We start from the raw sequence: 23791 nt of genomic DNA, 5'->3' as shown, positions 1-23791 counted from the left end.
AACTTGTTTGAAAGACTACGTATGTATTAGCAGTAAAAGTTGTGTGGAACATCACTGCTGAGCAATGTAAAAGCACCTTTATTATTTAATTATTTAACTGCACTTTAGGACATACTTTAAAATTTTAAAGACTATGTCATTATATAGTTCAGAGTTTGTGTGGATTCATGTAGTGTAAAAAACCAGTAAAAAACCCCAAAACCAGAACCAAATATTCAAGTCAATTAAAATTAAGAGCTGAAATTAAGTCACTGTATTTTCTATGTAAAACACATGCTAGTGAACACTAGAGTTTTAGCACCCTGATTTGCCTTTACCTTTTGGGGTTTTTTTAATTCTTAAATGTGAAAATATTTTTTTCTTATGTGAATTATCAAAACTTGTTAGTAAAATTTACACTGTAACTGCTCTTTAGGCTCTTCTCCAATAATGGTTAAAAAATTAGATTCATCTGTACAGCTAAGCATTACCGGCAGAAGAGAAGAGGGGAGCTGACAGTGTAGAAGAGGATTTAAAATCTACAGTGATAGCTACTTATCCAAGCAAAACTTGCAAACTTCTTGCTATTTCTGGACATGGTGGCTGAAAAACCTAAAAGAACATCCAGCTGGCATTGTTAGCACATATTTGGAGAGATACTGCATGGCAGTCAATCTGGAAGCTGCACTAGATTTTTTTAAGTACTACAGGTCATGAAGGCACTTTTATTTTACTGTTTCTTTATCTCCATTCCACTTACGTTTCTTATTAACGAGTTGCATGTGAGGCATGACATTCTGTGAGTGAAGCTCTGTCTGATTTCACTGTACAGCTTTTTAGAAAACATATGGATGATGTATGGGCAATCTTATTCTAGGGCACTGTGCCAAAGTACTGGTTTAAAGATGCAGTGAAGTAATTTTTTTCCTTAGAAAAGAGTGGTAACAGTTCAGCAAACTAGGAAAATTATTAATTACAGACTACATCTCTTTTTCTGAGACCTATGAGAAACCTAAATCTTCTACTCTTTTTAATTATAAGTGAAGAATATTTTCAGAATGGAGATTAGGCAACAGCCATAAGAGGCTAAAGTTGGTGCTATTTATCGTTTAGGGTTTCAGGGCAGAACCCTACCCTGGCCACTGCAATCCTTAGTGCTCTGAATACCCTCTCCCCCGTGTTTGTTACTGCTTCCTTCAGCCATGACACATCCTAAAACTGCTGCTCAAGAGAAAATTACTTGCTGGAAAATAGACTGAATCCCGCAATTCTGCCATGTTTCCTCGGGTCTGCTCTCAGGTCACACACACTGTGCCACACATAAGGAAGTGGAAGGCATGGCCTTTTTCCAGACACTTGCCTGCGAGACCCTGCTCACAGCAACCAAAGTGTAACGAGTACTGAAAGGTGCCTAGGAAGGTGTAAAGCTGTACTGGAAGTTTACCACAGTTGGCAGCTGTGATATAAAACCGCCTAATGCACAAGCAGAGAATTTTTGTACTCTGGCTCCCATGACAGGTCGGTCACACAGCGGATCATATTTCTCTCGGAAATGTATTCATGCTCCCGTAATTATCGACAATTCGATGTGAAAATTGCCGAAAATTCTGCTGCGAACGTAGTTTCGGAAAGACATCCTCGGGAGGGCAGGGTGGACAGCAGTTCCGGCGCGCCCCGCGGACCCCGCGGGCGGCGGCTCCTGCGGGTCCAGGCTGCCACCCTGCGACCGACGCTCCAACACAGATCCCAAACGTCTCCCTCTGGAGACGAACACACGAAAGCTAAGACTAAAAAATATTGTTTGCCGGTATTACACCGTAACTATGCGCTCTGCTTTCCTTCTTCTTGGTCATTAATCTATGGGAGTGATGGATGATGTTTCTGACTACGGTAAAGACTCAGAATCAATCTGGTGGGGAAGCACATGTTTTATTTACTGCATGTCACTGAGATGCTGCACAAAACATAGAACTCATTTTCTTAAGGGCTTTTCTATTGGGGCTTTCATCACTCTGTCTGCCAGCTTTCTGAAGAGTAATGAGTATTTTTTGCAGTTTGTCTGGAATCTGACATGGTGCTACTCTCTACAGAAGGGGAAGTGAGGCATAAGGAGATTAAAGGCATCAATTGCCAAAAATAATCAACTAATTTTAGGTACTGAATTTGTGAAATCTGATTTATTCCCTTTTAACCCACTTACTCAGATATCACTTTACGTAGTTAAGGCACCTATTCTTGTCACCAGCTGCAGAGCTGAATGCTCCAGCTCTGCTGACGAGTTTTGAGATGCTTTGCAAGCACCCAGAAAAGGGCTCATCCACGTGAGTAATGAGTTGTACATGGAAATACAGAATTATAGAAAGTTGTGTCCAAGTGATCTGCTAATCACTGCACTAGCAATCTGTAGCAGGGCAGCACTGCCTGATGAAGGGGAAATGGTGTATTTCCTGTAACATTTATTGTTTATTGGCACACCTGCTTCTGCTATCAGTGCAGCAAAGTTGCTGCAGATCCCTTCATCTATGTACAAGTTGAAAGGAGAATTGACTAGGGAATGCAGCTCTCAGGATTATCTGCTCCTGAATCAAAAGTTTTAAAGTTCAGTTTTCTGTCTGGTTACTTCTACCTGGAAGAGCCTTCCTCTTCAAATTAAAGCTTTTTGTGTACTGCTTTTCATTCCAAATTTCTACATAGTTTGGTTACCAAGGTATAAACAGCAGACCAACAGGTCTTCTAAGAGGTGCAGAAGAGTATAGTACCCATTTCTTGAAGACACTGCTAAATCTTGCTTACCCTTGTGTCAGTTTTGGTCTTCTAATCTAGGTGTCTGGTGGGGTTTTTTTTCCAGTTTCCAGTGACTGTTTTTCTTGTCAATAGTTTGAAAACCCTGTATTTTATTTCAGTGAACCTCCCCTATGCACATAAGGCCACATTTCAGTGCACTGGTAAGTCACTAATGAGCCTGCTGGTCAATACAGTAGATTAAAATTACCAGGAAGCCTGAAAGACCAGCAATATGTTTAATGTACACAGTATGGTAAATGTTTCTGTGTTTTCCCCATTCCTCTCTCACTGTAGCATTTTCTTTCTCTTCAGTGTAGCTCTAACAACTCTACAACACTTGCATTACTCCAGAACTGCCCCAGAAAACAGCTCTGCTGTACTGTGCACAAGTCAGGAACTGATCACTTCAAGTAAAAAAAAAAACTAAGAGAGGCTGATTCTTTTTTTCAGCTACCAAAGCAGAAATGAGTCTTACAAATAATGCCTTATTCTCCAGTTTTACTCCTGACACTAGTATTTTCTTTAAAGGCATGATATGCAAAAATAAGTATTTATTCCATGTGTGCGCACACACAGTATATTCAGAAAGACTCTTTCTGAAGCAGTCTTGGTGGAGAAAAACTGTATCTGTAGGACTGCATTTTCAGAAGACACAAAAAAGTTTGAGTATTAATTATTTCTCATTTGAAGTTTAAGACAGGATTCTGTAATGGTGCTGAGCTCTTTTCTCACACAGATCCATCCCGTGATATCACAGACATACTGTACCATACATATGAATTTCTGTATGAGGTAGGTACCTAAGCAGCCTTGACAACCACATCTAATTGCCAAAACTTAACTGAAAATTCTTAATAAATAGTACATTCCTCCACCTCTGTTATAAGTCACGTGACAGTCAAGAGTAGAGATGAGAGGGAACACACACATTCAGAGAGCAAGATAAGCAAATTTTCCAGAGCATCACCCAGAAGTTGCTGAATTGCTCAATTCAGTTTTCTGCTGGTTTTCTTCATCTTCATGTCAATCCCCTATTAAAAAAAAAAAAAAAAGGAACTGACTTGCACTCATCAGTTTTCCACATGAAAAAATTCTGGTGCAGCTGCCTTTGAGATACAGTCTTCTCAGCAGGAAGTCCAGACCAGTAACAACTTACTCAAGGAAATCAGAGAGTAAGTTAATACCAGTGCTTCACCCTTCATAGCCCACTGTCCATGGAAAATCTCTCAACGTGCACAGGCTCAGTGAAGAGGCAACTGTAATGGAGAACCAGATGAAAAAAGCACAAATGAATATTAAATTCTCTTAAGATTTTTTCACATCCCTGAAATATTAAAACTGCCTACTCCAGCCGACTTTTGATGAACAGGGAACAGCTGAAGCCCTCATTGTTTCATGCACAGAACACTACACATATTTGATTTTGTAAGTTTTATTGTTTTGTGAGATCTTAAATGGATTAGACTAAATTAGATTAAATTAAAAGTTGTGTAAGTCAGAGGCTGCAGCTTCCCAGAAAGAATAGAAAACTGTTATATAACAGAAAAAGGAAGACATAAGCTTCTCTGTAGTGGAGGGAAAATTTACACCAAGTTGCTTAGGTTAAATTCATCTCACAGTGCACATTAGAAATGACTCATCTAAGGGTTAAATGGAAAAGGTCATTACAGTGAAATGATGCATTGTGTCCTGAGAGGATAACAGTAAGGCATGGATGGCCACATCGGCATTCTACCAACAAAATCTGAAATTTGAATATATGATCAGAATATGTGCTTTTGCTAGTGCTTTTTCTTAACACCCAGACAAATGAACCAGTAGCTACCTGCAGCACTCTTAGATTCATAAAGCAGTAAAGTGGGTTGGGATAAGGAAGCTGGAGCTATTACATTTTTTTTTTCAGTCTGTCACAGTAGTTCCAAACTGCTTGGCAATGAAATGTGACAGAAGACTATGCTTAAGTCTCCTCTGTCTTGGTCTGACAGGTCCAACAAGGTGAAGGCCATTTCTCTGGCTTTGTTGTGTTTGGTTCGATGCAGTGATCTTCTCTCAGCTCAGACTCATGTTTACCATCTGCTGATTCTTGGTCTTTGCAGACTGCAAGTGGAATCTGTACAGCAGACATGACATCTCTTTTGTAGGCATTTATTTCCCCTTCAGCAACACAGTCTGGCTGGCTTGAATTATTAGATCTTTCAGATAAGCCAATATAGTCATGGTCAACTACTGCACCTTGTAGAAAGTAACGGTTGTCTGTAAAAGGAAAGTAGCCATTAGTTCAGATCCCTGAAGCCATACTCAAAATGTTAGTGAGGTGCTAACTTACTTTTCAAAACAATTTCCGAAAGAGAACAAGAGTGTTTAAGTGACAGCAGACTGATAATGTGAATTTCCCAGGTTCACTGAGCATCAAATGTTTGGCATCTCATTACATCCACAAAATAATATTTGCAATGATCCACATTTAGAACTTTTCTTAGCTAAGTCAATGACTAGCTTAATGTCTATCATAGTCACCTACTGAACCAACAGCTTGAATAAATGGACATGAAGATTCTTTCATTTTGTGCATGCACACAGACAAATGTGGTTTCTTCATGCTCTCACTGGGAAATCTTAATCCAACATACAACAGGCTTTCTTAAACCGTAAAAAGTTTAAAAAGTAAGTAAAATAAGTAAGTAAAAAAAAAAACCAAAATCTATCCCAGCCAAGACCAAGACAGTCACTTCCTGAAAAAGGGAATTCTGTGTTTACACACTACTTCTGCAATATTCAGCAGTAAAGACACTAGGCTCTAATACTACAAAGACAACTACTTTTAACTTTTTATACAGTGACACAATTTACCAAAGTTATTGTAATAGCTGTACATTATCTACATGCTTCATATGTGTGACTCTCTCTTCATGCATCAGCAATTTAATGAGGAACCAGAAGGCACAGAGTGATTGTCCAAAAAAAGTAGCCGCCTCATGATGTGACATGAAATCAAGATCTTAGTTATGAAATCCGTAACTGACAACTGACATAAATATTTCGGCTTCTTAAACAAAATTCCAGAATTAGTTTCAGCATTGCAAATCTCTCAGCTTTAAGAGGTGATGGAAGAAATTACCATCTCTGTGTAGTTTATATAATATTTACAAGAACCAAAGCTTGACCACATGTGCCAATAGTGTGGGAACTGTTCTGCTCTTCAAGAACTCTGAAGTAAAAAGCAGCCTGTTCTGTGACAGAAGTCTTGCGCACACCATGCATTTAATTTTCCTCAAAATGCGACAGTATGAGCAGAAAAGAAACAGCTGCCACTGTTTGATTTGCAAAAGGACACGCTAAATATGTAAGACCAAGAGTGGAAGTTGGTTACCCAAATCTTGGGGAATTTCTAGCCATCCTACTGCAGAGCATGACAATTTTATTTGCTCTGGTAAGAAAAACACTGACTTCTTCAATTTGAAATAAACTATTCCAAAATCAGTTCTCTGCTGTAGTCTTCCTATTTTAAGGCTTTAGAAGACACTCCAATGTTGTAAAAAAGAGACAGTTTCCATCGCACAAGCAAAATTAATGTGAATCCAGCCTACACCAAAACAAAAACAACAGTCAGAAAATGCTCCTTGAACACAGTTCAGCTTGCTTATACTTCTAGCATGTTCCTATACTTCTAGCATGTTCCTATACTTCTAGCATGTTCCTATACTTCTATCAGCCAGCACAAATAGAGCCAAACCAGTGATTTGAAGCAACTTTAATAGAGGCTACTTTCAAAAAGACTTTAAACATGATTCACGAGCTCTCCTCCATGCTCTGCATAGTTTCATGTCACTCACGCTCCCTGTTCTCCTTACTGAAGACTACAGATATTACATTATTGCGTGTGCTAATGTAACTCCCACTGGAGAATGAATGATACTTGTTCATTCCAATAACCTAACAACACAACAGAGAAGTTTAAAAAACAAAACAAAAAACCCAACTTTTTTTACATATATAAAAACACAAATTTAAAAAATACTATATACCTTTTTCACTGGACCCTCTTATGTATGGCTTGAGGTGAGACATCTTGATGGGTCTTTTCAGCCTGGATCCTGTGGAATCTCTTAATATTGCACAGCCATTTTCTGTGATGTAATCTATAATACAAGGACCAATCCATTCCGACTGGAAACGACCATCTTTCCACCAGTTTTTTCTTTGCCTGAGGACTTCATGGCCAACTTTAAGTCGAAGGGTATTTAATTGTTTTGACTTCCTTTTGACTGTGATTTTGGTTCTGATTTTTTGTTCATCTGAAGTTTTTTTATCTGCCTACAGAAAGATACATATAAATTACTTTTTTTTCCAAAAGTAATAATGCATTTTTGTAGCATTGGTTAATAGTGCTTAAGCATGACATTGAGTAGTTTTGGATGTGTGTAGTTCGTAGTTATGTGGGACTGAAGAGTGATGAAGAAATTGATTTTATCTTGATAAATCACCAGTCCATAGGCAATAGCTTTCAACTTATCTTTTCTGCCCTCTAAGTCAGACATAGTAAACTTCTGACAATAGGTCTCTTTTAACATTACTCCCTCCAAATACATATGAGATGTGTTACACTGAAATGAAAGGATCACAGGGGAAGGAACACAAACTAAAAACCACCACTCAAACCCCCACATGATTTTATAAGGTTAGTTGTACTTTATGCCTCAGACCTTTCCACCTTTATCTTTGGTCCTCTTACTAGTAAAATTCAAATATATAACATTTACCTGGCAATCTGAGGTGTTCTCTTCCTCCAGTGCTTGACCGAATTTTTTAGTTGCTTCAAATATTTTGGCAAAAATACTGTATTTTCCTTCCACACATATATTCATAGACTCAACAGCATGTGGGTTACGGTTGAACATTTGGAAATATGGGGTGTTTTGATCTGGCTCCTATTTAAATGGGGACCAAAAGCAAGCAAATTTAGCATACAGCTTTGCAGACATTTTGGAGGATTTCAGTCAAAAGAAGACCCTTGACATACCAAATTTGTCAAATTGAAAGCATAGGCTATAGCAGACAAATGTTCATCCCAATCATTTGGATGGTCGATGCAGTACTTGTTAAGGAAAGTTTTGATTGTCTTGGACATTCTTTCATTTACATCATCTGTCTGAGGATAAGACAATACAATTTGTTTCATTCCAAACAGCGCAAACAGTTCTTCATTTATCTTCAAAAGAAGAAGAACACAATTAGTGAACATTTCCCCTGTTCTGTATCCCATTTCAAGTAAAAAAACCCTCAGTTTTCCACCCTTTTTGTTGATATGGTGGTGACTGGAAAAAGTCTTGCATACATATCGGCACAAAACACACCAGGACTGAGAATGAGAGCTAAAGGAGTAAGTAGGGCTTAGGAGCCGGTGACTGATGGTTCCTAACCACCTTTTTGCCACTTAACTCGATCTGTCATTACCTCCACATCGCAGTCTGATGACTTCTTGATCTCTGAGAGGGACAAAGTGTGGCAAGTCCTTCATAATCACTATAAACCAATGTCAAAAAGACCCTTAGCTATTACTATACTGAGCAATATGGATGAAGAAGATACAGCTGGCTGCAGCATGTAAATTTATGCCAGTTCAAGTGGGTGACAAAACCTGTACTGTAACTGCCAGGAAATAATTTTACTTTGTTCTTTTAACAAAGAATAGAGCCCTGGGAAACATTGCATAGCATTATAATTGCAAATAATTGGTTTGACTTTTTTTGTATGTGCTAACTTCTTTACTTTTTCAATTAAAGAAAAAAAATACTAGAGTCTCTCTCAAAAATAATCGAAAATTCAAATCCAATATAAGGGAAAATGCATTTCTTCCTTGAGGGGAAAAAACAACCAAAAAAAAGAGATTAACCAGCCATGTAAATACTTACCTGACAAACAAGCTCCTTCCCTTGATCAAAAGGCATCTTTTGAGGTGGCCCATATAAGAAGAACACATTTATGATTGCCTTAGCAATTTCAGCTGCTGAAGTGTCATGCAGTGGTAAGATAACAGTCCATCTTGTAAACAAATCTGTCATAATTATGATGTATTTGTGACTTTTGTTGGTAACGTTGAAAGGTCCCATTAGGTCTATAGTGACTGCTGTCCATGGGTCCTCTGCTTTGATAGGGTGTGTTTTCGGCACTGTGGTGGTTGTGTTCTTTGCCACCTGGCAATGCTGGCAAGCATACACCTGGAGAAGACATCAGGGAAGACGTTAACAATAAAAAGTGATGGTGAGGTTTAAGACAACTGTCAGAATCACAGATCTCCACTATTTCTCTGTGAATCAGGTCAAACCAGGCAATGCAAAACAAATTTATCACCTTTCTTACAATTTTTTACCCTTAGATTTTTCAGACCCAGCATAAAACCAAAATAAAACCAAACAATACTGAAGGCCAGGATAGGGACATGCAAAAGAACTCATAGCTGAATTCTCTCCATTCTGAAAGCACTGTGCTCTTTCAAGTCCACAGTACAAATTTTAAAATCCATTACTATCTGTAAATACCAAAGGAAGCAGGAAGCAGCTGGGAATGAGAGGAAGTCCTAATCATTCTCCTTTTGGCTTATCTATGTATGCTGTGGCTGAAAAACCATGTATCACAATCTTCCATGCATAACAGCTTAATCTACAGGACAGAGCCCCTTTGTCCAATCTAAATTGAAAGGAAAGACTCACATTCAGTTCACATAACAGTTGCACATGAACTCAAAGTATTCAGGTGATACAGTAAGCTGATAGCAACAGTAATTTGGCTTTAAAGGATGTTTACATATAGCTTCCTGAAGGATCAAATTCTGCCAGGGGCTCCTGCCCCTGTATCTTTGGGTGAAGGAGAAGGAGCTTTCCCAAGCTTTGATTTGTTTAACTATTTCCTGAACATGCCTAATTGTAAAGCAGAGACACCATTTTCATGTTCTTATCTGCTGGCAGCTACTCTGGCCACATATCCTTGTGATGGCATGTTGCATCCTAAAAAAGATATGTGAGAGTCCTTGCACAAGAAATCTCTCAGGGACCGGATGTGCCCTGCCTACCAAAAGAGATTATGGTTCCCCACTACAGCATAGTGGTGTGCAAGTCAGTAGTAAAAGGGTAAAAAGTAGTAAAAGGGTAAAAAGTAGTAAAAGGGTAAAAAGTAGTAAAAGGGTAAAAAGTAGTAAAAGGGTAAAAAAACACCATGCATTGCCAAGATAACCAGTTGTAGTGTGATTGCAAGCTCACATTTCCTCCTCATGAAACAGCCTGGATACTTGCTGTATCAAAGTTCATAGGATTACGGAACACTTGCAACAGACTACATAAAGTATCCTGTAGCTATGAGGCCATACCCACTGCTTGACATCATTTGTTACAGAGGTCCAGTAGTAATTAGACTCCACTAAAGTCAGTGTCCTTGATATACCATGATGAGTGCCAGCAGCATTTTTGTGGCATTTCTCGAGGACATTTTTCTTCTCTTCATCTGAAACAATTACCAGGCGCATTTGTTTTCTGTCTTTTCCAACATAGAACAACTTGTTTTCTGAAAGAAGTACCAGCAAATTATAAGCAAGTGCTTTGTCTTCTGTTTAGTTTACTAAACTACTCAGCATGACTCAGAACAGAATTTATTATAGTAAGTTCACTTTGGTGTAAACATACCTTATTGTTTACAAACATTTCAATTATGTCCTCCAAAGAGCCATTAGTTCAGCCATGTTTATTAACTCCTCTGGACATGAGAAGTTACAAGGGCAAGTCAGAATGCAAACAGCATTCCCACAGGAAGTCTGACTGAAACACAAATCAACACTGGGGTTCAAAAGGAGTGTTGAGACTGTTGTTTGTGAAGCTGTTGGGTGCCTGCCAGCAACCTGACACTGATGGTCATAGATTTAACTCCTCCCTGCCTTCTCTCTACACAAAATTGGCAGTTTTGATGGAACTGAGACAGCACAGCAGACTACAAAGGCTCATACATCTCCAGGGCTGCAATAAAGTTGGGAACAGCCTGGAGGCTCTCAGGTGACTGATGGCAAAGTTGTCCTTGCACTTCTGTCCAGCCATCCCCTAGACTGGATGGAGCATTCCTCGTCTCCAGCTGCAGATCTATTTCCCTTTCTGTAATACTTTCAATTACGGATTGCAGTGACTACATATTTCTCCAGTATATAAAACAAGGTTTGGCTTTTATATAGATAAATAAACCTGTCCTGGAATGGACTAAAGCAGATTGAGCTTCCATTTCTACAACCATCCTGTTATATATTAACCAGGGATTTGCAGAGCATTTGTCTCATAGAGAATGTCTATTAAAATCACAGAATGCAGATCTTGCAGAGCAAGATCTCACTTTTTTTTCCCCTATTAGCAAATCTTCATCTTAGTATCTATTTTTGGCATAATTTGAGAGAAAATTTTTTACCTTTGAAAACAAAGTTTTTGGCAGCTCTCCTGATTCCACTTCTTTCACTTGATAATGTTGTGGGATGATATTCCCCTGTTCGCTTGTAGTATGCAATCTGCTTCAGATGGAGCCCACCACTTTTTCCACTACGAACCATTGCCAATCTGAACAAAATGCACAGTATTAGATAAATTGTCAGAGAAGCACATTTTCAAGTTTTTACTGATTTCTTTGTAGCTCAGAGGCATCCTGGTTATGCAGCTTCTAAGAAGAGGTTACACCATCCACTGTACACATCCACCATCAATTTTAGCAACAAGAAACACTGCTTGAAACACTAATTTTGTTCTAAGCAGAGTTGGTTTTCTCAAACTTTTAAAATTTCCACACATTGGAAGCTCCTACTATACTCATTGGACAGGGGAAAGAAATAGGATCAGAGAGAAAGAAATTGTTCTTCTCATTTTTGGGTACCTCTCAAATTCAGTTGTGCTAGAGATTGTCCAAAGATCCACTTTAGTTGAGAAAAACCCACATAAGCAAATAGGAAAAAAACAACTTCCCAAAGAGAAACAAATGGAAATTAATTTTTTTCACTAATTAATCTGACAATTAGATTTTGAAATTCCAAACCAGACGTTGCATGCAAGGTAACAATTCATTCCTTGACACAGGTTGACTTCCCTGATCACATTAATAAGCAATAATATAATTAGTAAAATAGGCCATTGATACAGAATATGTTTGAGTTTAGCAAGAATAGCATCAAAATAATTACATAATAATGAAAATAGAAATATTCACAGGCAGGATTACTGATGCAGGCTCTACATGATTTGAGTGGTTTGTTTTTTTCCCAAATCTGTTCCGGCAGCATAGATGAAACAGCAGTTTAATCCTGCTCTCGTCGATGTCTGCAAGAGCAGGATCAAGCTTGGGGTCTGCCATGTCATAATTTCATAGTGAATGCTGGTTATCCACAGCATTAAGTAAATTTCTTCCTTATCCTGCCGTTGTTCCAATGCCAGACTGTGACAATACATGCCTGCTAAAAAGAGTAACTAGTTTGTCTGCTGTGTGTGCTAAGTGACTTATAATTATGGGAAAGTGACAGTATCCAGTGAGTATGGAATGTGCATCATCTCATTATGTGCTGATGCTATTTGAAAACAAATTGTGTAGGACAAGATGTCTATTTTTCAATTTACAGATCCTCACCTACCTTTACTACGCTGGTTGTGGGAAGGACATAAAGAGCTCTTATGAGTGATTATGCCAGCTTTCATTTCATCCTTTCCTCCCAGAAAAGAAACTGCTGTATGTTATTTTTGGAACCTGCACCCTGAGCTAAGCACTGCTATTATCAATGGCAAATGCATTCCAGGAACTTCCCATTCAAAATGCGACGAGACTTTTGCCACACTGAATATGTCATTTTTGTACAACCTAGAGCTGGTTTTCAAAACCAGCCAAGTCTCTTGTCATACAACATTAGTTTTAAAGTAAAATTTTCATACCTGAGGGAACTAGCACAGATGTACTCTTCAACACCACGATCCTGCCTGTGAAGGAAGAGGGTGTTTCAGAACAGGGAAAGAAGGAGCCAGAACACAGGACTGTTCTCACACAGCAGTTTCCTGTAAATTTACATCTGACAGCACATGCTAAACCAACACACCGAGCTGGTAAATTGGATAACTAACAGCAGAAAAAAAGGTGTGGCTACCATGAAATAAATTCATGTTTCTGTTGTTTAAAATAAGTCAATTAACTAGTATTACTGAGACTAAAACAGCACTGGTGAAGGGCAATTAAAATCTCCCATCTGCCAGGGGTACACATTCAAGTTTTACTCAGAGGTTTCCTGAAGGCCAGTCCTGTACTTAAGTTACCTAAAGTCAAAACTAGCCAGGTATGACCTGTTCCTTAACCACAGGGATGATGGACTCCTTTGGCTTGACAGACTTTTACACATGGGAGGAAAAGATGTTACAGAACAATCTTTATTCTTCCAGTACATTTGAAACTTTCCTGAAACAGCAAATATTCTCCATGGAGCCCAAAATTGCCCATTTTAATAAAATGAGGTTGCACAGCAACAAGATACTTGTAAACAGGACCACAGCATACACTTCAGCTAAGCAGACGCCCTATCCACATTCCTGCAATGGCAGTTTCTGTTGTAAAAGTTTTGAAGAGCTTAGGTAATGAAGCCAATGAAGAAAGAATGCACTATGTAGCACCCACACACATTAATTTAGTAGGATCCTGATCCAGCAAACTGTTATGTGCTTCAGCAGTCTGATGGACTGCTGCCTAATGTGAGCTTCCTTCCTGGGTATTTAGTTTCTTGTGTCCCTACTAATCTTTTCTCCCACTACCTAATTTACTTTGTTTGGCCTAGTCCTAAAAAAAGCCAAACAAGACAGCTCTGAAAAGAACAATTTATAAAATCTTCTGGTTTTCTTATTTATTCAGATAATTCCTACGTTATGTCTGTCAATACTCATAATGCATCTGGTAGTCTAAAAATCAAAGCCATAACATCAGCTATCCATTTTTTAGTACCTTTGAAGCTGGAAAAATATACACTAGGAGGTATTTTGGCAAAGAGAATGAAACTTCCATATAACCAGAGGTCTTTTGGCTTTAGTGGCTTAGCCAAGACAGCCACACCTGCTAACACTTAGCTGCTTCATTCTTTAATGCCCATTTCTCCTACATACAAACACAATCCTCACAGGAAAACTATTATTTTAGTCCAGCTTTTGATCAATTCCCCTACCTCTGGCTGCAGTTCCTACAAGAAGCAGGAGTTGCCTGTGGAGCCCTGAATCACAGTCACAGAATGGTTTGGGTTGGAACGGACTTTAAAGATCATCAACTTCCAAACCACTGCCATGGCCAGTGACACCTTCCACTAGACCAGGTTTCTCAGAGCCCCAAACCCACTTGGGATCAAACACTTCCAGCGATAGGACAGCCACAGCTTCCCTGGGCAACCTGTGTCAGGGCCTCACCACCCCTCAGTGAAGAATTTTTTCCTAATATCTGACCTAAAATTGCCCTTTCTTTGAATCCATTCCCCCTTGCCCTATCAGTACGTGCCCATGTAAGAAGTCCCTCTCCAGCTCTCTTGTAGGCTGTCTCCAGTACACAGCTTAAAAACATCACTTTTCTAACCAAGGTGCTTCCAAAAACATGTAAATCAGACCGATGGACTCGCCTACATCCCTCCCTGGCTTTGCAAGCGTGACAGAGGGCTGGGGCGGGCGCCTATGAGGCCGAGTGGGTAGGCACGCGAAACCGCGTCTTGCCGCCCGCGGTAGCTTCAGCCGCCATCCAGAATTCCCAGCAGGGATTCCTCTCGGGAAGGCGCCTCCGCATCCTCCCTCCCGCCCACAGCACTACACACCCCAGCATGCACCGCGCCTGCGCAGGGCATGCCGGAAGCGGCCGTCGAGAGTGACCGTCCCCGGGGCCTCGCACGGCCGAGCCCCGCGCATGCGCAAGGCGACGCCGACGCGACGTTTTTGCTGCCCGCCGCCGCCCCACACCGCCCCCTCGGCTAGGCGGGCACAGCTGGGCACAGCCACCGTGCTGCAGGCACGTACCTGCTCCGGCAGAGGTACCGGCAAGGCCCGTTCCGGGGCCGTCGCTGCTGTCGGTCCCGCCGGGAAGCGCCGGCCCTGGCGGCGCCCCGAGACTTTTGTGGTGCCCCCGGAAGTGGCGGTAGGGAGGCGAGGGGGCGGGGAAGCGGCGGCACCGCCTCCTGAGGACAGCGCGGGGCCGCCGCGGGCAGGTGAGGTGTCCGCTCCTTCCTTCCCTTCCTGCCTTTCCCTCCTTCCCATTTCCTGGCCCAGCCAGGACGCGGGTAGGCAGCACGGCGGCTGAGGCGAGCGAGAGTTCCCGTGAGAAGCGGTGTCGCGGTGGGCGGGCAGCGCGGGCGGTGCGGTGGGCACCGGCCCCGGCCCCGGAGCGCGGGAGCCCCGCTGGTCCCCCGCCTGTCCTCGGGCACGCCCGAGGCTGCTGCGGCGCGCGGCCCGTGTGCGCGGTCAGCGCTTTGTCTTTGGATCGTTCTGCTCTCGGACAGGGTTTCGCTGAAGCAGCGGTGGTGCCGCACACCGGGCGGGTGTGTGGGGTTGCAGCGTGCGGTGCTGTCAGTGTCAAGTGAAGCATTTTGGTACAGATGTACACGGGGTGGAAGGTGGCGTGTGCCTAAACGGGGGTGGGAAGGGAGGTGATAGAGCATCTCTTGGAGCTCTGCGTTTGGAACACTGTTAACGTCCCGAAAACTGATGATAAATTCAGTATAATATAAGTTGGAGCAAGGGAGATTGCTATCTGTAATTAAAATAGGGGGGAGGAAAAGCAGCAGCAGCCCCAAAGCTGAGAATTGATTACATGTCAGGAGCAGAGATGAGAGAGATGTATAGACGGCATGTCCTGTGTAACATTTATCTTTGTTTTTGTGGTGTTTTCCAGAACATGGGAACTTTACAGAGTATTTGTTAGCTTTGAAAATGCTGGGGGTTTGGCACTTCTGTTGTTCACCTGTGGCAGTTGGCTGCAGTTAGCCACAAGCAGGAAGATTGGGGGTGATCAGTGTCATAACCACAAGGAAATAAGTAGTTTTCTTTCTCATGCAAACTACTTCTAACTGGGGTACCCTTCACAGCTGTTAGTAACAGTGTTTCTGCATTGTTGTATCTGTCTTTTTAAGTGCTGTTTCCCTGTATCTGTTTAAGCTTACATCTTTTTTGCATCCCTTCTGTATCATCTTTGTACTCTGAGTAATAAGTCAAGCTTGTTTTTTTCCTTGGAGTATCAAAATTCATACTGAATCCATATTTGTCTTAGTGAACAAGGTTTGATCAATCAGTAACAAAATTATTCTTGCTACGTAAAACTTTTTTGTGGTATATTGTGATGTAATATGCCTCTTGTGGTTCAATATGTGAGAAATTCAAATTTTTATACTGGTTGGCTTGTCTTGGTTGTCTGTTTCTTTCTAAGGAAGAAAGTTTCCCCTTCTGGCAGTTGTGGTTAGAACAGATCAGGCCTCCAGAGACTGAGCCAAATGAACTTGAGTGCAGATTTTTTTTTGCAAAACCTCTCATCGTTACAAAATTGAATTAAAGTTTTTTGTGAGAATCTGGAGAAGCTGTTTTGACATCTGTGAGTGGGATCTTTAAAATTTTGGAAGCCAGCCTTCCTGAAACATTCAAACTTGTCTCAAATATAAATGACTTTATGTGATGTGTTTGACAGAGTTTGATTTAGAAAGGAACTTGGAGATTAATGAATGTGAAGGTTATCTATTCTGTGGCTGTGCAGGAGACAAAACACATGCCAGATGTCAGTTTGTGTAGTTTACCACTTTAAAATAATACTGCCTTTCTGTCTGGAAGGTAAGAGAATGATATTTACCAGATGGGTTTTTCTAGACTTCTAAGGCTGTTTTAACACTTCTGTTAAAGGATAGTAAGAGTTTATTTTGCAGTTTCAACCAGAAAGTTGAAGTAAGCCTGTGACACTGCAGTATTTGGAGATAAAACTCAAGAGTTTTACATGTGCTGAAAAGTCACTCTTCTGCTGGGGAACTATTAGGGAAAAATAAGTTCTGCAAGCAAAGAACTTGGTCAGGGTAAGACCCATTGAAAAGTTATTTCACTTTAGGTTTGGTAATTCAAAATTGCTGGAAATACTTTGCCTAACTAACTATATAATTACTGGGAGAGAAAGCAGACATGGGGAAATCAGCCAAGTAATTACTCTTGGAAAATTGTAACAGTTGTGCTTTAAGACTAGAAGTCTTATTCATCAAGAACCTAGAAGGCATGTATTTCCTTGCTGCAAAGCTGGCCTCTTAACAGACTCCTGGCGTACATGGCACGGCACAACTCTTCTTAGTCTGTCCCCGAAGATACTGTAGTACAGAGGATCAGGCTGAATATTACTTTTGGTACAAACATCCATTGTTCTTAGAAAATAATAAGGGTCCCCAGAAGAAGATTTAGGCAACTGAAGCTTGTTAGCTAGCCTAGATATACAGAATTTTGAGAAATGTTAGGTACTCCTGTAAGTAACATTGAGCAGAGTTGTTTCCAGTAGGAAATGCCAGTAAAGTGGGTATTTCTGGATTCCTGATGCTTGAGAGTGGGTGTTTGCAAGTGTCTCATTGGTAAGATTTGGCAGACTAAGGACCTGTCTTGTGCTTAGAATGCTGATCAGCAAGCCCTCTCCTGTAAAAAGCAATCCAGAGGCCACGTTAAAAACAACATCAATAGCAAAAACACAAAAAAGCAAACAAACAAGCAAACCCAACAAAAAAACCAGCAAAACCCCACGTGGCGGTGCATGAGGAAAGTGAAGTTGGATTATGGTAGCCTAGTGGTTAGAACAGTTGAATGAAACAGGACAAATTCTGTCTCTGTTCTCTTCTGTCTCGGAGGTTTCAACTCCCTGTTTTCTGTTTGTCAGAAGTGTGTCCTAACCACCTAGGTCCTAACCACCTAGGTTTTAGGTGTCCACACCTAAAAGTGTGTGGGTGAAAGCATCTGCATGTATACATTACTGCTGAAGATGGAGTGTGAGTAACAGTGCAGTAGTTTTTTTTTTTTCCCCAGAAAACACATTCATTGGCCACCAGGTGCTTACTAAGCAACATCTTGGAGCAGATTCACCTGGGGCACTTGGAAAATAAGGTGATGGGTGACAGCCAGTGTGACTTCACTAAGGTAAATTTGACAAATTTGGCCTTCTGTGAGCACCTTCCAGTAACTAAAGGGAGACTGACTACAAGAAAGCTGGAGAGGGACTATTTACAAAGGCCTATAGTGACAGGACCAGGGGGAATGACTTCAGGATGAAGAAAGAGAGATTTAGATTAAATATTATGTAGAAATTCTTTACTGAGAGGGTGGTGAGGCACTGGCACAGGTTATGCAGAGAAGTGGATGCCCTATCCCTGGATGTCTTCAAGGCCAGGTTGGATCAAGCTTGGAGCAGTTTGGTCTAGTGGAAGGTTCCCTGCCCATGGCAGGGATTTGGAACTGGATGATCTTTGCGGTCCCTTCAAACCCAAACCATTTTATGCTTCCTTACTATACAATGACACATTTTTTACATAACTTTTCTAATATATGAATTTATGTGTCCATATAGAACCACTTGAACACTGAATATGATCCCCTCAGTAAAACAAGGCTCCAGCCTGGAACAGCATTCCTGTCCATGTGTCTTCTCCATGGGCCACACCTCCTGCCAGGTGCTCCAGCACAGACTCTCTGTGGGCTACATCTTCTTTCAGGGTACATCCACCTGCTCCAGCATGGGCTTCCCTGTGGGCTGCAGGTGGATGTCTGCTCCACTGTGGACCTCCATGGGCCTGCACGGGCACAGCCTGCTTTACTGTGGTGGGCTGTAGGGGAATCGCTGAGTGCCTGGAGCACTTCCTACATGTCCTTTCTGAATCACTTTGGCATCTGCAGGGTTGTTTCTCTCAGTTATTCTCACCCTCCCAGCTTCTGTGCAGTGTTCTGTACCGTTTCCTAAATACCTTATAGCAGAGGCATCACCAGCATGGCTGAGGGGCTCAGCTTTGGGCAGCAGCAGTTCCATCTTGGAGCTGACAGGAACTGGCTCTGTCTGACACAGGGGCAGCTTCTGGTGTCTCTCATAGAAGCCACCCCTGCAGCCCACTCACCGCCAAAGCCTTACCGTGTAAACCAAATGCAGGCACTTACCTGGCAAGGAAGACTCCTTTTATTCTTAAGAAGGGTTTTTCAGGTTTCAGTACAATGAAACTGAAAAGTGGATAGTCTCTTTTGAAATGGGAACTGCTGTTAATTTTTTTGATGGAGTAATGCATAAACTACTACATAGTAATGCTTCTGGAACATTGTAAAAAATATTTGCAATGTTCCCACAGACAGAAAGAAATTAACATGTTCACCATTGTCATTTGCAGAGATTATGGCGTTTCATGTGGCAGTCTGAGAGCTGTGCTTGGCTTGTAGGCAGAATCAGTGTCTGGCTAAAAGCAATAAATAAAGGCTACTTTTCATCTTCTCTTCTGGGAGATTCTTGTCATGATTAGGGAATGTGTTAGCATATTGTGAAATCTGGATCTCAATGTTTGACGCAAGATCGGAGCAGGTGACTTAGGTCTAGTAAAGCTGTGTGATGTAGACTTTATAATAATCTTTTTCCTTTGTTACCCCTTTTTAGCCTATTTCTTGTCTGTTATTTTGTACATCAATGGAGTTCCTGCTTAATCTTACTGCAAAGAGCTGAGTTGCTGAAGGTGATGATAAACTTCTTAAGACTGTTGAAGTTTGTATTTGATAAAGAGAGCCAAAGGTCTTTCTCAGCTTCGTGTAGTATACTTGGACCTTACAAATTCCAGTACTTATCTGAAACCCTTGAATTTTCTGTGATTATTGTTTGATTTGTTTCTTTGTGGGTTTTTCTTTGTTGGGGTTTGGTTGGTTTGTTTGTTTAGGTTGTTTGGGTTTGAGGTTTTAGTACTGTGTAAAAATAATATCAGGCAGTAACTATAACATTCTTTGTGGTTAAGAGATACTGGGATAGAGCGGCTCAACACATTTATTTAGATTTAGTCCATCTCAGTAACGTGCTGACAGCTACTGCTCAGCGTCTCACAGGATGTGTGATGGAACAGAACAACATCTGCATGTAAATGTTATTTTTTTTATTATTGATTACATGACACAGTAGAAATTTTGTGTTTAAATTCTGTCCAGTTTTAAATTGGCGAGAATATGTATCTCTTGCTGTGTAAGGTACAGCAACAAACAAGTCATGTATGGTTTACTGACAGCGTTGTCTTCAGCAGCTTCTGGTTTTGGCATCCTTTCCCTCTTTTTCTGCATTTTGACTGTCCTGTCTCTTCTCTCTTCCTGGTCATTTGTCAGACCTGAAGAAATGCTATTCTCAAGTATGGGCTCCTGTTAGTAGTTCTAAAGTATCACATTTAAGTTTGAAGTATTATCAACTTTTTTTGAATCATCTGTAGAAAGGTAGAAAGGTGTCACACATGCATGGAGAGCACTTGGGATTGCAGTACTTGGTGCTCTCAGCTATCAGATTCCATTGGTCTTGTCTTCTTCCAGTCTGTCCTCTGCTTCCATGTTGTTTCCTCCTCATACTGTCTTGCATCACCAGCAACCCAACAAACTGGCTGTCTGATGGTTTCTTACACTGTAAATCATATTGCAGAATTGGAATTTTAAAAAGGGTAAAATGCCTCAGCAGGAGTCAGGCAAACATTTTTGCTGCTAAATGTACTGTTAATGAAAATATTAGCCATAATGGTTCTAGCAGGGCAGGAAGATAGTGAAAACCTTTTGTCCAACCAACTCACTTGAGACTGTCTGAAAAATTGCTATTAACATTATTTGGGTTTTAGTGAAATAATTTAAATTGCTGGAAGCTAATAAGGGATACAGTTGGAATATGCCTACAGCGGTAAAAACTTAAATTTTAAAAGGAGCAATATGGGGGTAGAGCGCAGGGCAGTGGTCTGTTTTGTTACTATTATGTATATATATGTGCAGAATCATGTAACAGATGAGCACTACTTATGATTCTTTGTTATTTGTTTGATAAATTCCACAATGTAAATGTCACTGTTTTGATAAAATGGCATTTTAAGAAGTTGTTTTCCTGAGTGGTTGGTAATTTAGAGACGTTTTGTAACTAATGCATGATGTCTTTTTTTCTTGAGATAACAGATACGAAGCACTTTTACTACAGTTTTGTTCCATTACTTCCCATTAGTGTGGAGTATAGAAAGTATATATTTATTCTTCTGATGGCTACAGAGGCACAGAAGAAAATTTGGTAAAGTGCTTCTGTTTGTACAGGAGTTGTATATGTTCTTATTAGTATTCAAAATGTGAGTGTTAAAACTTTGAGCCCTTTTTTCATGACTGTTCAGACCACTGCTGCTGTGTTGAACTGATTTGTTGCCTACAGTTACTCGAATACTAATCTTTATGCTCTAAGTAAATATGGAAACACTGGGGCTGGATCCCTGAGCTGCTGAAACATGTGGAATGAGGACAGAAAAACTGGGGATGTATCTGTTAACACAGTGAGGACTAGGTTTTGGCTTATTCTTTCAGAATATGCTTTGGAATTCCTTTGGAATATTCTTGTAAAAATGGAGAAATATTCTGTTAGAAGAAAAATCTGTAGAGCACCACTGGAGTAAACACGGAACTTGTAATGCAGGGCACAGGCTATCAAAATCTCTGATTTTACGTATTTAGAATGTTGTTTTATCCTTTTTTGGGGTTTTTATTTTTGGGGGGTTTTTTTGCACTTTTGGCCAAGACATATCATGTTGTCGACAGGCCACACATTTGATTGAAAGCCTTTTTAAGAACACCAGTACATTTCTCCCGGAAAGTGAAGATTTTTTTAAATTTATAAGCTGTGAAAGAGAAGCCTTGTGTAACAGGTGAGGTCTAAACAGAACATAGTCTAGTTAATTTTACCTGGAGAGGTCATTGCACAGTAGGAGGTGGTTGATGTTCTCTATGTTCTCTTTGGAATTAGGTCAGTGCATATTTCAACACAAAGCTTCGGGTTTTGTCTTGCTTACAGTGCAGTCGTTCATGGCTGAGATGAGTACATAATTTTCTAACATTCACTATCTACTGAGGCTTATGCTAATGCACCAAGTACAAGAAGATATACCATTAAGTATCTCTGCCCCTTATATTGCTGCTGCTGCTGATCACTTCTTAGTAAGAAAAATGATACTGGGAAGACTTACATGCTCAAGGGGCAACAAGATGGAATTCTGCATAGGGCACCGTGTACTGGAAGCTTCTCCGATCAGCACCGATAGTACTTCTGAAGCAGGAAGACAGCTCCATCTTACTGCTCTGCCATTTATTAGTTCTCCTTGGCATACAGCTAGAGAACCATGTGTTTACTTAAGCGTGCTCTTACTGTATTTTTGATGTCAGATAACTATAAATGGTGTTTGGGAGACTTGTGTAAGTTGTTCACTGTAGTTGCAGTCACTTAGTATTTCTCTTCGCTTGTCTCTTTTCTTGGTTTATTTTTATTTCACATACCACAAGAAAGAAGGGGATATCTCCATTTTTATTGTAGCATTTGGGGGGAAAGAATTTTAATTCTCATCTCTGAAAGCATGAAGTCTAAAAAATAGATAATTTATTAAATATATCCTGACACAAATATATGGTAATGACTGTAGCTTACAGCATCTGCCATCAGGGAGATAAGCTGGCAACCATCAGCAGTCAGAATGCCAGTTTATATGCAATTCAGTGAGTTCATGCAGTAGTTTATAAGCCTGAAAAATGTCAGTATCCTTTTTTGATCTGTTGCCTTTGGTGTTACTTTTACAAACTGTATGAAGACTCTGGGGCCTAGTGACAGTAGCATGGAGTGGCAGTCTAGTAATTCATTTGCCTTCAAGCGGATGAACAATGTTAATCTTGGATGAAATACCGTTAATTCCAAGCAAACTATGTGGCTGTTCAAAGTCTGTTTTCCACAAAGGAAGCCCCACTGCACTATGCTTGCCACTCATAACACCAGCAGTCTCCTGATTCTTGAATGAGGAAGGTAGCAGAACAATGAGTTTTCAGATAGGTTTGTTGGGGAAGTAAGTGTGTCACATTATATCTTTGTGTCATTTGTAGACAAATACATTGCTCTTTCCCTTCAGTCTATTTCCCTTCAGTCAGACATCCCCATGAAATACCCAGTCATCAATTGTACATAAACTTCGTAACTTCTGCTGCTCTCACGAAGTGTACTACAGGAATAGGTAGGAGAGAGAAGACCTAAAAATCTTGTTTTAAGACCTTCCACATACTTGTTTCAAGTTGTTGTTCTTCCTTCTTCATGAGAAAATCTTAAGTTTTAAAAAGCTATTAAGAAACTGGTTTCCAATGTACAGATTTGGAAGGTGATCCAAGAGGATCTTCATTTTTAGGCTTTATCAGAGGTTTTTGGGGTTGTCTTTTTTGGTTTTGATACCTTTACAGAATTCTGTGCTAGTTGCCAGTACATGTTGGCAATAACCTCTGCCTTTCTGAAGCTTGCTAGAAACAGGATTTGGAAAGCTCTTTCTTTACCATGTCATAAACAGGGTTAATTTACCTCAACACCCAATTTCTAATTCTTGTGACAGTCAGATGAATTAGGTGTTTGAAATTTCATCTTGTTCTTATTGCTTGAAGGGCAAACAACTACAGTTTCACCTTCTAAGGGAAAATAATTTTTTGTAGCAGAATTGAAGGACAACAGATACATAGCAAATAGGCTTAAGAAATAAATCTTTTTAATCCTCTTCTGTCAGCCCAGGATCCTTATGCTCAGACCTCAGTTTCAGCTTCTGGATCTGATGTTTCTGTACTGTTGACCCACATCTAGCCTCTGAATTAGGGCAGATTCTTTCTGGGCAACTTTTGCTTTGTTTACCATCCCCATTCACAGGAAGCTGAATGGTTGTCCACCACTGGGAATTTACTATTGCTTCACTTAGTTCATAGGACAGCCAGAGTCATTTTGACTGATATTTAAAAACAAATTCAGT

The 23791-nt window shown here is 40.5% G+C and overlaps 2 protein-coding genes across 21 annotated transcripts in view; one reads left to right on the top strand and one right to left on the bottom strand.

Moving 5' to 3' along the window:
- Positions 1–1889: 1889 nt before the first annotated feature.
- On the bottom strand, positions 1890–14880 carry GIN1 (gypsy retrotransposon integrase 1). Of its 9 annotated transcripts, XR_007200780.1 has the most exons (10): positions 14799–14839; positions 12702–12746; positions 11203–11348; positions 10127–10320; positions 8676–8981; positions 7784–7972; positions 7524–7691; positions 6789–7077; positions 4589–5016; positions 1890–4019 (listed from the first exon to the last, which is right to left on the bottom strand). XR_007200780.1 is itself a non-coding variant. In XM_048290744.1 (9 exons), exons 3-9 carry the CDS (start codon positions 11339–11341, stop codon positions 4721–4723), a joined length of 1581 nt encoding a protein of 526 aa, XP_048146701.1. In that variant the 5' UTR covers positions 11342–11348; positions 12702–12746; positions 14799–14880; the 3' UTR covers positions 4180–4720. The 9 variants fall into 9 exon arrangements, 8 of the variants coding, with proteins under 8 accessions (XP_048146701.1, XP_048146697.1, XP_048146696.1 ...); XM_048290744.1 differs by lacking the exon at positions 1890–4019 and having other exon boundaries at positions 4180–5016; positions 14799–14880; XM_048290740.1 differs by lacking the exon at positions 1890–4019 and having other exon boundaries at positions 4180–5016; positions 7784–7912.
- A 19-nt stretch (positions 14881–14899) lies between these two features.
- PPIP5K2 (diphosphoinositol pentakisphosphate kinase 2) overlaps positions 14900–23791 on the top strand; it is a 48663-nt gene continuing 39771 nt past the window's right edge. For all 12 annotated transcript variants that reach the window (XR_007200778.1, XR_007200779.1, XM_048290733.1 and 9 more), the window contains exon 1: positions 14900–14986. The gene's annotated coding sequence lies outside the window, so the exon portion shown is untranslated. The remainder of the gene's footprint in view (positions 14987–23791) is intronic.

Source organism: Corvus hawaiiensis, chromosome Z (genome assembly GCF_020740725.1).
Source record: "Corvus hawaiiensis isolate bCorHaw1 chromosome Z, bCorHaw1.pri.cur, whole genome shotgun sequence".
In the NCBI taxonomy this organism is placed as follows: Eukaryota; Metazoa; Chordata; class Aves; order Passeriformes; family Corvidae; genus Corvus; species Corvus hawaiiensis.
Note: the sequence above shows the minus strand (reverse complement) of the source record. Positions and strands in the feature narration are given on the sequence as shown.